Source organism: Anoplopoma fimbria, chromosome 2 (assembly GCF_027596085.1).
Source record: "Anoplopoma fimbria isolate UVic2021 breed Golden Eagle Sablefish chromosome 2, Afim_UVic_2022, whole genome shotgun sequence".
Classification (NCBI taxonomy): Eukaryota; Metazoa; Chordata; class Actinopteri; order Perciformes; family Anoplopomatidae; genus Anoplopoma; species Anoplopoma fimbria.
In genome coordinates this window covers 26,371,746-26,384,219 of record NC_072450.1, presented here as the reverse complement: position 1 = coordinate 26,384,219, position 12,474 = coordinate 26,371,746, and the positions used below count along the sequence as shown (strand labels likewise).

At 39.3% G+C, this 12,474-nt stretch overlaps 1 protein-coding gene across 1 annotated transcript in view; it reads right to left on the bottom strand.

The window, feature by feature from the left end:
• LOC129108517 (collagen and calcium-binding EGF domain-containing protein 1-like) overlaps nucleotides 1-7,354 on the bottom strand; it is a 29,755-nt gene extending 22,401 nt beyond the window's left edge. Inside the window, exons 1-2 of the mRNA XM_054620362.1 lie at nucleotides 6,957-7,354; nucleotides 4,766-4,846 (exon numbers count right to left, since the gene is read on the bottom strand). Of these exons, the coding sequence (XP_054476337.1) occupies nucleotides 4,766-4,846; nucleotides 6,957-7,069 (194 nt within the window). The 5' untranslated portion in view covers nucleotides 7,070-7,354. The remainder of the gene's footprint in view (nucleotides 1-4,765; nucleotides 4,847-6,956) is intronic.
• Between the last annotated feature and the right edge of the window lie 5,120 nt (nucleotides 7,355-12,474).

Here is a 12,474-nt window from a genome sequence, read left to right as displayed (position 1 = left end):
TAGTCTCGCGGCAAACTGTATATTGGTAACAGACAGAGGAGAGGGAATGAATCAACAGTATTTCTGATGTGGACACAAATCACATATGAGAAGCATGTGAAGTTGTAAAGAAGCCTTTTACAGTCAGCACGCAATCACATATTCACAGAGGCAAACACTGCATGGAAAGTATAATGAGTCAAGACAGGAAGTGGTTGTGGTTAAAATGTTATTAAAGCTGGCATTATGCATTGGCCCAGTGGAGCTTTGCCGACAGCAAATAGGCTCAAAAGATCAGAAGCAGGTAAACCATGTCAGCAATGAAGAGCGCTAATGTTTAGTGATGCTGATGAAGATGTAGTATTCAGGTCATCTGTATGTGTTCAAAGTGAGTGAGTAAGCACCTCATCCACCAGAGAGGAATGGTGAATTTGAAAGTAAAAATGTGTTGAAGGGGCCAACAGTGTAATGATATCAGAGACCCCCACAGAGAAGCTTCAGAGGCGAAGATTCTGCCAAAATGACCAAAGCCTGTGTGACTCAGCCTTGAGATATTTCTGGAAGCAAAGTCAAGAAACACATATTGTAAGCATTCCTTTTTTTCTCTCTCGCTCAAATACAGTTGCGCTGTTTTCTTCCGACCACATGCTCTGAACTTTTCTGTACTGTAGGTATGCGTTTGTGAAAGAAAGTAAATTTGCACAGATCATTTACTGTGGAGCCTAAACAGTCGGCGCCATCACACCTGTGAATCATTTCAGGACTACAATTAGATTAGCTTAATTGATTATTCTTTGGTCTATAAGATAAATGAAAAGAGCCAAACATAATTTTTCTAAAAGCCTGTGGGGATCTCAAATTATTTGTTTTGTCTTACCATCAGTCTAAAACCCACAAATATTCAGTTTACTATCATTGAAGAGAAAGACAAGCGGCAAATCCTATTAACTTTCAGTTACAGGACTATTACAGGTGACACATGTACATTTGGAGGATTTTTCAACATAAAACTTCCACTTACAATTCAATGTGTGGCGCTACACTTCCAACTTGATTTAACTTGGCCATGGTGCATCCCAATTGTGAGAGATGGATCATTGTAACAACAAAAGAAGCTTAAAGTATGGAAGCAATGAAAATCAATCACGTCACCGTAACTTTTATCATCATCCCTTACTTAATTTGAGCAAGTAGCGTGATATCATGGGTGTGATCTGCTGCAGTAATGAGCAATGCAAGGTATTTAAACCAGAACAACATGCCAATCAACTGAAAGAACGGTTTACAGTTTGGTGGAGCCCATCAGTCCTGTCAGATTGGACTCCACAGCTGAGAGTATTTAGAGAGAGACGGCAGCAAATCAACTCTCATCATCATAAACCTGCTGTAACTGCCAGAACAGACAATACAGACGCAACTTGCGCGGATTCATAAACATGCAAGCTCACACACGCTCGCATCACTCAGGGTTTGGGAACGAACCATGCATATTTGGATTGGGAAGGCTGAAATATCGACCTCCGGGGAAGACATAATAGGAACACAAAATGGACAGAACAATGGAAATGTAGAAATTGAGCTGGTTTGCTGTAAAAAAAAAAAAAAAAAAAGCAGAGAAGACGGAGATCTGCGGCCCGCAAGGTTTTTGTTTAGATGGGGATAGCAGTGAGGATTTACTTCTGCACAACACCGCAAAAGCCTCTGAGACACAGACATTACATTCATGGTTTGGGCATCTAGCAAACACTCATAGTATCCAAAGGAGAGGACGATGTTGAGTCTGGAAAGATCAGAAAAGGAGAAACAATCACACTGACACAGGTTTGAAAAAAATAACTTTTTAGACGAATAAATCCTAAGAGATTGTTTTTTAATATGTCTTAAATATCACTGTTAAACCTTTCGTTAAATCGAATGGCTCATGTTAAGCGGTACCATAATTTAAGGACCCTTAAGTACCATAATTTGCCTCACTGTTTTTATAGCAACTAAGCCTACTTTCTTCTGGAAGGTGTGATTTTTTTCCTAGGGTGAACATGTCATCTTCAATTTAAAAGTGTAGAAATACCCCCGTTTCCCAGATTATTTGAATACGAGAGAACGGTGCCAGGTGAAGAAATAGGAGAAGAAAACCAGCAATGATTGGAAAGTGTCCAGCCTGTCTGAACACGGCGGAGCTGTGGGAAGAGATTATACTGTTAGACTGACCAGCTCTGGGTCAAATACAGTTTAAAAAACCAAAAATTGTTCATTCAGAGCATAGCAACCGTAACTAGGCACGGCAGGCCTGTCAAGTTTGGGATTCCTCCACATGCGTTTTAGTGTGCATGGGGCGGTTGTATTCCCTTTTTTGTTTATCTTAGCATAGCAGAGCATTTCCTCTATAAGCATAGACTATATAAAAGAAGTGGATAGAGCCACCCTGAAGTCTCCAGTTGGTTCCTCAACTACCGTTTTGAAGCCTTGAGTTTGGCATTTTGGCAGTTGCCGCCTTGGATTTTTGTAGCCAGAAGTAACCATATTTGGACGCGTGGATGGAGCTGGGGAGGGATGCACATTGGTACGACTCTATCCTGATTGACAGGCCCCCTAGGTAGAAACTTCAACAATCACAAGGTAGCCACACCCTGAAGCACACTGTCCTTTATCGTCTATTTGACTCTAAATGGGACCATCATTTACAAAATGAACATCATGCTGTACTGAAGAAGACTTGAAACTAGCGTTGAGACTATAAACTGATATTTCCGATGTTTACTGAGGTAATAAATCAAGTGACAACCTTCATTCATTCACTTATGAACAATGCATCTGTCGCAGTGCTCTGCGCCCTCAGTACACGCCTCATGGGACCAGTGCAGACAAAACAGACACTGCGTGCACACTTCCCCAGGCATATTCTGTTTGTTAAATCTGACATAAACATAGTTTAATAAATGGAGATAATATATGCAATAAATGCTGAAATAAAGAAAAACTCTGCCACTGACATGGCAAACTTCAGGATGTGTCCAAGTACAATATAATCCGTCAAATGGTCATGACTATGACACATGAAACAATAAATACAACTTGTCATGCACACAATAAAAGAACACTTGAGTGAATTTAGTTTCCGTGATACAAAACAGCTTTCCAGGGTAAAACATGTGCTGAAGTATTAAGGGCATATCAGACTCGTATGGGCTCTGAGTAAACCGCTGTGTTACGTTAGTAACGGTTCTCGCCTACAGTAAGATATACAACATCTAAAAAGATAGAAACACGCAATGGCCGCTTCATCTGCCCTGTCTGGACACCAGACTACTCTTGTTGAAATTAAGTTGAAAGTGATATTTGTGTACAGACACAATGGATCAATGTGTTCGCCCCGAAGTTATTTGCAAAATCATTTTGATCCAGGTGTGTGCTGAACTGCCTTGAGAAACATGGCAGGGAAAACACAGCCTCATCTAATCCGCCTCCTCCAGCACCACACATCTCTGTGAGAGCCAGAAACTAAATAAGACGCAGAGCCTGTTACAGTCTAACCTTGACAGTAAACAGATCAGATGGTCTGGCCTCACCAGGTCCAGTGCCTCATTTATTAAAGGATCTTCTTACGGCAACAGCCAAACCCAAGCCAAAGTTTGGCTTCAGAAGAAAAAGTTATCTACACGTCGAAATGAGCGATTTACATTGACTTTCTCCTGTTGTGTATGATCTATCACAAGCTAAAAGTCGTACAGCCTGCCACATCGCCTGCATTGAATTGATTTGTTTCCTTTAACCTATTTTTCAAGATGCACATATGTTATGATATCAAAGGATATTTTCATAAATTGGACCCCTGGAGCCTCTAATAAAGAAAGAAGAGCGAGAAAGGAACCAATATCTTCAAGAAATATTTCATACCTTTCAAAAACTGCCCCGATTACCCCTCTTATATGAGTGTTGTTTGGGCCCCCATTTAAATTACAAAAACATTGAAGATTCAATTGCAAAACCAAATTTGGTGTTTGGTAATCACTATAATGCGTCTGTAGTCCCCGTCTTCCTCTGAATGGATACAGTGCAATAAAAAGAACTAATCACACCCTCTTCTGTCACAGTATTTCTACTTTTTAGGTTATAAAGCAGGCTTAACTCCCCAAGGGGGAGGGGGCTTCCTTAAATGTTTTAGCTCTCGACCCAAGCTGAGGAAGTTCAAGTTCAAATGCTGCTTTACTGTCACAGAGCCAGGCTGGTGGAGGTCAGTGCAGAGCAGAACAAAACTACAGTACAAGGAAAGGAAAGTAAAAGTAACAATGTTGTTCTAAAATGACATGATTCATTTCTATTTTAGAAAAAAAGCACTGTAACAAACTAAAACCATACTATCTTGGTTTTAGTTGTTGCTGATCCAAAAATAAATCCTCTTGGCTTCCTAAAGGGTCACTGCTGTTGGTTGACAAATTATGATCACCATTAAGTCTCTGAGTGATGATCTTCAGGAAATTATTATTTTTCACTCCCAAGTGATACAGTTTTCCAAAAGAGGGATGTACTGTGTGGAGCTCTGGAAATGACACAGTGGGTGGTTTAATGGTTACAGAAATCGTTCCACAGCCCCAGAACGTTTCCGGTTCAATCCTTTCTACAGGCATAAGTGGCCACTTGTTCTGTCAAAGTGTCCTTGAGTAAAAATCATAGTTCTGGGAAAGGCAGAATACTAAATTTAAATGTATATTGTATAGTAACTCCCAGCTGTTTGGCTAAATGGCTCCGGCTTATTAGACCCAGTAGAAAGATCAGCTGTGAGTCTTACCTGAAACAAGTGCTGTTCTTCCCCCCAGCTCTGACACAGGGATACTCCACCGTCACGATCTTATCATCTGGACACTCCGATCTGAGAAAAGAAAGATACATTGAAAACGAATGTGATACACTGGCACTTTTAACATGGTTTTCCAGCAGTGTTATACATACTCATGAAACCAAAAAAAAGTTACGTGCGACAATGGTCCAGGTCACACATTGTGCACCCACTGTTAAAGGCTTGAGTATAAATAAATTCATGTATAAATAAATAAATACAAAAATTTGAAAAAAACGATAAATGCTAAAATACATAAATAAACAAAAGAATACATGAATAAACCAAAGCTGGAATAAATGGAGAAATAAATGATTAAATACATAAATAAATATAAACGGTAGTATAAAAACCTCAGCTAGGATCAAGTGAAGAGGACAGGCAATTATACTAGAAAATATTGCTATCTGAAGAGGTTGCAGGGGAAATATGTTGGTTACAATTAACATCAAACACTTTACAGGAATGTGATCTGCGCATGCTGATACACAGCATAATTGAATAAATCATTCATTCCACCTTATAATAGTTGGAAACATACAGACAGAAATACAAAAATAAACAAATGTATTATTATTAGTCACATTACTATCCCTATTTTCATGGCTATAATTCTACTGTAATAATTGCTGCTGTTATTATAAGTAGTCTTATTATATGAATCATTTATGTCATATACATTGAATGTGTTGTATCTCTGTTATGCTGTTCATTCTGTACACATGACATCTATTGCATTCTGTCCATCCTGGGAGAAGGATCCCTCCTCTGTCGTTCTCCCATAGGTTTCTTCCTTTTTTCTCCCTGTTAAAGGGGTTTTTTAGGGGAGTTTTTCCTGTGCCGATGTGAGGGAAGGACAGAGGATGTCGCATGTGCACAGATTGTAAAGCCCTCTGAGGCAAATTTGTAATTTGTGATTCTGGGCTATACAAAATAAACTGAATTGAATTGAATAGGTGAACAAAAATGTATTCTTTTCAGCGATTATGCATTTATTTCTTTAATTATCTATTGATACTTAAGTCCATTATGCCCTCCTTATTGTGGTTCATGGTCGGCCCCTTAAACACTATAGGCCACCAGGGTTCCCCCATTTCCCCCCTTGTGCCATTAAATACACACTGTGAATTTCAAGATGCAAACAAAAATAACATCATTTAAATAAAGTTACTAGCCTGATTTCATACATGTAAGTTTCACAGCTAGGGGCAATGTGAATACAACAGTGTAGTAAAACACACTCCCGGCTAAACAACGTGAAGACTTAAAAGCTTTAACACAGCAATTTACTGCAGTGTGAGGTTCATCAATCAGAGAAGTGTGAGTTTACACTGAACCTTTTATAGCATACACCAGAGGGTGTGTGATCCCTTCTAAGACCACGTGGACAGAATGTCCATGAAACAAAATAAAGCTGTTGTCTTATTATCTGGGGTCATTATCAGCAGTTTGATTTCCTCTCCTCCTCAGAATATGAGGTGCATGTGTCCCACTCACATCCTCTCCTCACATCCTGACCCACTGTGTCCGGGCACCTTAATAGCATCTGTCATGTTTTGTCTGAGCACAAGTAACATTTGGTAATGATAGTCAAAAATACCATTAAAAGTAACATTTGGCCATTTGGAGTTTCCCTTTGCCCCTTTTGCATTTCCCTGAAAATCACATTAGATTAGACTCGCTGCAGCGGTTCAGCCAGGGGTCTCCCCCTTTGACAGGCTGCTCTCACAGCATCTCGTAACGAGCACAAACCAATAAATCACAGACTAAACTCTATTATGGCTTTTGGCACTGTGCGCTTACCTGACAAGGGAAGTACTTGTACTGTTGAGTTTAAATTAAAAGTCCAAACAAACAAGTAACGTGAGTGGAGTGGGTTTTTCCCAAGACGTTCATGGAGCTTTAATCTCCCATTATTCTCCAAAAAACCACATCAGTAAACTGTTATTCAGATGTCGTGGTTCAAGTTGGAAAAACAAATGAATGCTATTTCTGAGGGTTTTCGGAGTGTTTGCGTCAGGATGAAAAACACTACATGTCTGGTTAACTTCATTAAGGATGAGCTTGACAGGGGCTTCATCAGCACTCATCCACAGATATTCAGATATTTTTAGGATCCTCTAATCAGGTCCACGAGACTTACCTCGAGGTGTCGACTGCGAGCGTCGCCCTGATGGAGCTGGCACCAGATTCCCACAGGAAAACAACACAGATAGCGCCAAATGGTAAAAGAGTCGCACCATAAAGTTGACCCATGTCCCCTCTGCTCTCCGGGACAGATGGTCTGTTTCAGGGGAAAACGCGCCTTCACACTAGCAGAACTCCTAATGTTTTCATCTGTCAGTGACGAGCTCGGGTTGGTAGTATCAAAGTATCAGAAATCCTCTTCAAGTATCCCGCAGAGGTGACGCACGTGGAGCCAGTGGGATAATAAGTCCAAAGCCTCGTCCCCAACTTTACGCACTGAGGCAGAGACCCCTCGGAGAGCAAATGAAGGGTTTACAGCCCAGTGTGTTCTCACTAATCCCTCTGGATTTACATTCCTGCCTTTAAGGAAGAGACTGAGATACACGCTGCCCATTGGTGGTGATGACGTATAGCACATTAATGATATTGATTATAACAATAACAGCAACAGTGATAGCAGGGGCGCCGAAAAGGGGGGGTAAAGGAGACGGATTCTAGGGGCCCATGATGGAGGGGGGCCCAGAGAGGCCCCTAATGATGATGAAATTATAATACAGAAAAAATAATGACACTAAGTTATTAACTAACATATAATCACACATGTTTTTTCTTTCACAAATATGGTAATGATAGTCAAAAATACCATTAAAATGCATAATTGTATGTAAAATAGCATCAAAAAATTTTGCCGCTGTGTTGGGGGCCCTGTAAAGATTCTTTTCATGGGGCCCAAAATCCCTAGCGGCGCCCCTGAGTGATAGTCATCATAACGGTAAAAAAGCAGTGAAATAAAGCCCATCGTCACAAAATTACCTCCAAATATATACTGCTGACATTTAAAAGAAAAAAAATCATTTTCATAGTTAGAAACACGTGTTTCATAATTGAGTTCACAACACCACAGTGAGCTGGGGGAAAACTAATCGGGCATTAGGGGGCGCTGTTGGATGCTTGGCCATTTAAAAAAAAAAATGGGATTAATAAGATTAATATGTTTAATGTGGAATATAAATAAATGATGAAAGAAATTGCCTGTGTTAACTAATTGCAAATGAATAGAATGTGGAAAAAGACTCTATTGATAACAATATTAGCTCAAAAACTAAGCACACACCACAAGTAAAGTGCTTTACTTAAAGTAATATACTGACACCAAAACAAAGACTAAATGACAAAGGAGAATCAAATTGCGAGGGAAATGATAAACAAAGAAAATATAAATAAAATAGAATAAGAATGAAATAAGAGCATATAAATCATTTTTCCCAGAATTGAGTAAAAAGTATTAGAAAACAGGTACATTTTCACCTTTGATTTGAAAAATGATAACAGCAGTTTCACCATGTTTGGATTTCATTTTTTGGAAAAAACAGACCGGTGGCAGCCTCGGTCGATGCGGCAGCAGATGATCCGGAATTCAATGCAGATATTTGACAATTGGTGGGATGTGGTCTTTGTTAGGGCGCCTGTCTGACAGCCTTTTTTAGAAAGACCAGAGGAAAGCTCATTACAATTATTCAAGAAATATCGACACAGAGTCTGACAGCCGTTTAAACTTAGATCTGAATCAAAATGTTTGATTTGGTAAGTGCATTTAACGAGGTTCATTTTATGATACAGATATGTAAATGGGAGTGTCATCTGCAAAATTATGATATGACAATTACTTTTTCTAAGCAGAAACAGACCCACAGTTTAATTTATTTCTTAAGTCCTAACTGCTTCCAATATTTTGGGATGAGATCTTTGCAAAAAAATTGAAAACAGCGGGTTGTTGTCATAGCAATAACAAATGTGTGATGTGTGATGTGAGATGAGACAAAACTTGGAGTAGGGTCCACTTGCAAAAATGCTTTCGGACCCACAAGATCCAAGACAGTGTCAGGAAAAACTGGTAATCCCTGGCGCACCCAGTGCTCAGTGCATGTGTTTTCAAATTCACAGCCAATAGAATTGTACCGTTGCCCATGAGCTGCTTTCTTTCATGCACTTTAGATTAATTTTTTTTTAACACTCTTATACAAATAAGTAGACATAGTCTCTGTAACTGGACTGCACTTCTCATTGGTGATACTGTTTATGAGTGTATTCAGAGTGATTGTATTATCTGTTTTGTTTCATAATGCAAAGACTTACAAAAACGCAAGTTTCGAAAGCAACAAGATAAACCTTCTCCTAACACACTTATCTTTCAAGTATAGTTTTGAAAATAGGCGAAAGGTGAAGGGAGGAGGAATTAAAAAAAGAAGAAGAAAAAGTTATTCAAAACCTCCATGTAGAGGTCAGTTTTCTATGCGTAACAATTATCCGCTCATTAGTTGTGTTTTTTTTAATCACACTTGCAATAACAGCCTGATTAGCTCTAAGTTTGTCTTTCAAAGTTGAACCACATATACTGCTATCTGATTAACCCAGCACACTATGAACAGAATTTGTATTTTCACATTATTATGATGAATTGCAATACGCACGTTAACATCTCGACATTAAGGACATTAATGAACTCATGCGAGCCCTGTTGAGTGCTTGTTTCTTTTCATTTGCGCTGAAAAGAACATTCTTCATTTCTTTCACAGTTATGTTAAATGACTGTGGACTGAAACTGTCTGTACTTGTCAGTTAGTAGGCAATGTCTTTACTCCTCGCCTTGACATATGTTTAATACAACATAACATTGACACAAATTAGAGCATGAGTGATTGAATGAAATCAGAGCCAACCGTTTGCCTGCAGAACCTCTTAAGAAAAAAAAACTATAGTAATCCTTTAATCAATTTTAGAGATATATTACACATACATCCCTACAGAACTGTAAGTGTAGTCAGTAATGTATTAATTGTATTAATCATGACCTTTTTATGGCATAAAGGAGGAAAAAGTATCTGAGTATTACACATAACATAAGTCCCTATCTGAATAAAAACACTTAGTTATTCCTGAATATGATATTTGATTTAGAATGACTCGGTTGCATTACTTGATTGTCTGATGATTCCTCAGAAGATATAAATGGCTCTTCACGTGTTGTGAGATCAGATCTGACCAATAGTCACCGTAGTTGGAAAGCACAGTGCGCTGGTCAGCGGATGGTCAGGCGATGTTAGGTAACTCTGTACTCGCCGTCTATTCCCCCCGGTGCATGGGGTTCCTGGCCACCGTTCAATAGAAACAGCTGGTTTTATTCACCACAAATGAATCATGTTAGAAATACACATGCACTCACTTACACACATAATGTGTACATGCAAGCACACGGTAACGCGGCCTAGCACATCAAATTAAACTGCACAGTCTCTGTTGGCTCCATTCCCTGCAGAATCAAATGAATTCATAAAATATATAAAGCAACATTATAAAAGAACCGCAGCATAAGGCAGCTGTCGAAATGGCCGCCTCTGCTTCATTATTACGACCACACAGGCCATTGGTTTCTCCTGTTCCCACGAAGGAGAGTCTCCTGTCTTGGTTTACTTTGGTTGTGGTTTTTGTTTAGTGTTTGTCTATGTGCTTATGAGCAGGCTGGAAGAAATGTGTTTTTCATTCAAGGCTGGGGCCAAATTCTGTCATTCATGGATAAAACTGTGAAATAATAGAACACATAAAAGCTGAGATATGTATCCCTGACTTCCCAATGGAGAGGGGATTTCAAACTTGAGGCATTAAATGGGCATTGCTTTGCTGCTCATCACCTTTAACCACTGTGAATATACTGTAGTGCATTTACCACTTAGTATTGCTTGAAATATATGATTATAATGAATGATTATGTTTTCATGCACATTAATCAGCTAATTAGTACTAATCAGCTAATGTAACTACTCAATTTCTCAGCACTTCTCACATAACATGCTCATTTCCTGATCCAAAATTGTAATTTGGGTTTCTACTACAACATGTTTACATGTTTTAATTTAAAGGAAAGTAGATTTTTTCTCATATTGTCTGTCTTAAATTGCCTGTATTCATTGCGTATTTCAATGGAATTGACTAACTAGGCAGCAGCTTGATCTATGTGTACTTCCGGTCAGCTGATGTCATTCACATACACTGTAACCTGAAATGAACTGGGACACATTTAGAATGTTTAAAACCGTGAAATGGGCTATATGTTGTAAAGTTGTGATCCTGACAGCTCGTTTAAGGGGACAGTTTTTGAATACGTTAGTGTGTATTTCTCCATGGATCGAGCGTTTCAATACTTTCACAGTATTTAAATGGCACTTAGACCTGCTTTACAATAAACAAAAGACAATGAGACATGGAAATCTCACTATGATTGGGAGTTTAATTAGGAAGGGACAGCACCATTCTGCCAAACATGAGCTTTCTTTACACTTACGGTGAAGACCCAATGAATGCAGCCTACGCCCTATTCATTTTCTATGGGACACAAGTGAATGGCTTTGCAATGTATTATACTGGTAAAGGCGGATTATGAGACAATGGACTCCTAGATGCAGAGATGGAAAAGGCCCCGCCAACTCTGCTACATAGTAGCTATATCTTCACAAACTTTGTGTTGGTTTTGCATCTTTTCGTCAATATGCATCTTTTGCGGTTTGGTTTCTCACTGTGGAAACTTGTGTGTCTTTGTGGTAATTTTGAAACTACTCAAGGTCTGTCTCTTCAAATGTCATTTTGCATGTGAAGGGCAGGGGTCCCTCTGTCTCTTTGGGCCCCTGGGCCTGTGCCAGGTAGGACAATGCTGTAATTCTTCCATGTGTATTGGATTCCAGGTGACACAGGATCAGTGGCATGAAAAAAGATGAGGGTAAAATTTGCCTGGCTACTTCCTACATCATTTCTATAGTTTCCTCAATCCCTCTTTTGCATGTCCTTGGTCTCCAATTGCAGACAAAAAAACAAAAACACAGTGCTGTTTTGCAGTTCCTCACACTAATTGTAAGTGAGAGTCCTTGTTGCCTAATAACATAATGTTTGCTAAAAAGCAAGTTACTCACTAGTCTCAAGCGTTGACACAACCCTAGCTATGAGCAAGAAGGAAGGTAATGTTTTGCAATATGTTAACTTCAAGTGGATGTTCACCATTGGAAGACGAACTACTAATGATAAGGAAAAGTTATAATATGACCTGAAGGCCATATCCCACTCCCACAGCGCGTGCGTTAAATGAAAATAAGATCACATATTTTTAGTCGTGAAACACCAACTTGTCTACCAACAGACCATAACTTTGTTGAATACAGCATACCAGGCAGGTGAAAGAATGTTTTTGTGCTATATAATCTCTTTCCAGTACCTTCAGTGCAGCAGCTTTTGGCAACAACACACCCCAAACAGGACTCAAATGACATCCGGAGTACTTCAAGAATGAGTGTTGTCTCCATGCTTATTTTTTGCTCTACAATAGCTCCAGGAGCGCAGGCCTCGATGATACTATCTGTGTTGAGTATGTGAAAGACATTAGCCTCTCTAAAAGCCTTATCTCTTGAGTCTCCTCTTTCAGACAAGTC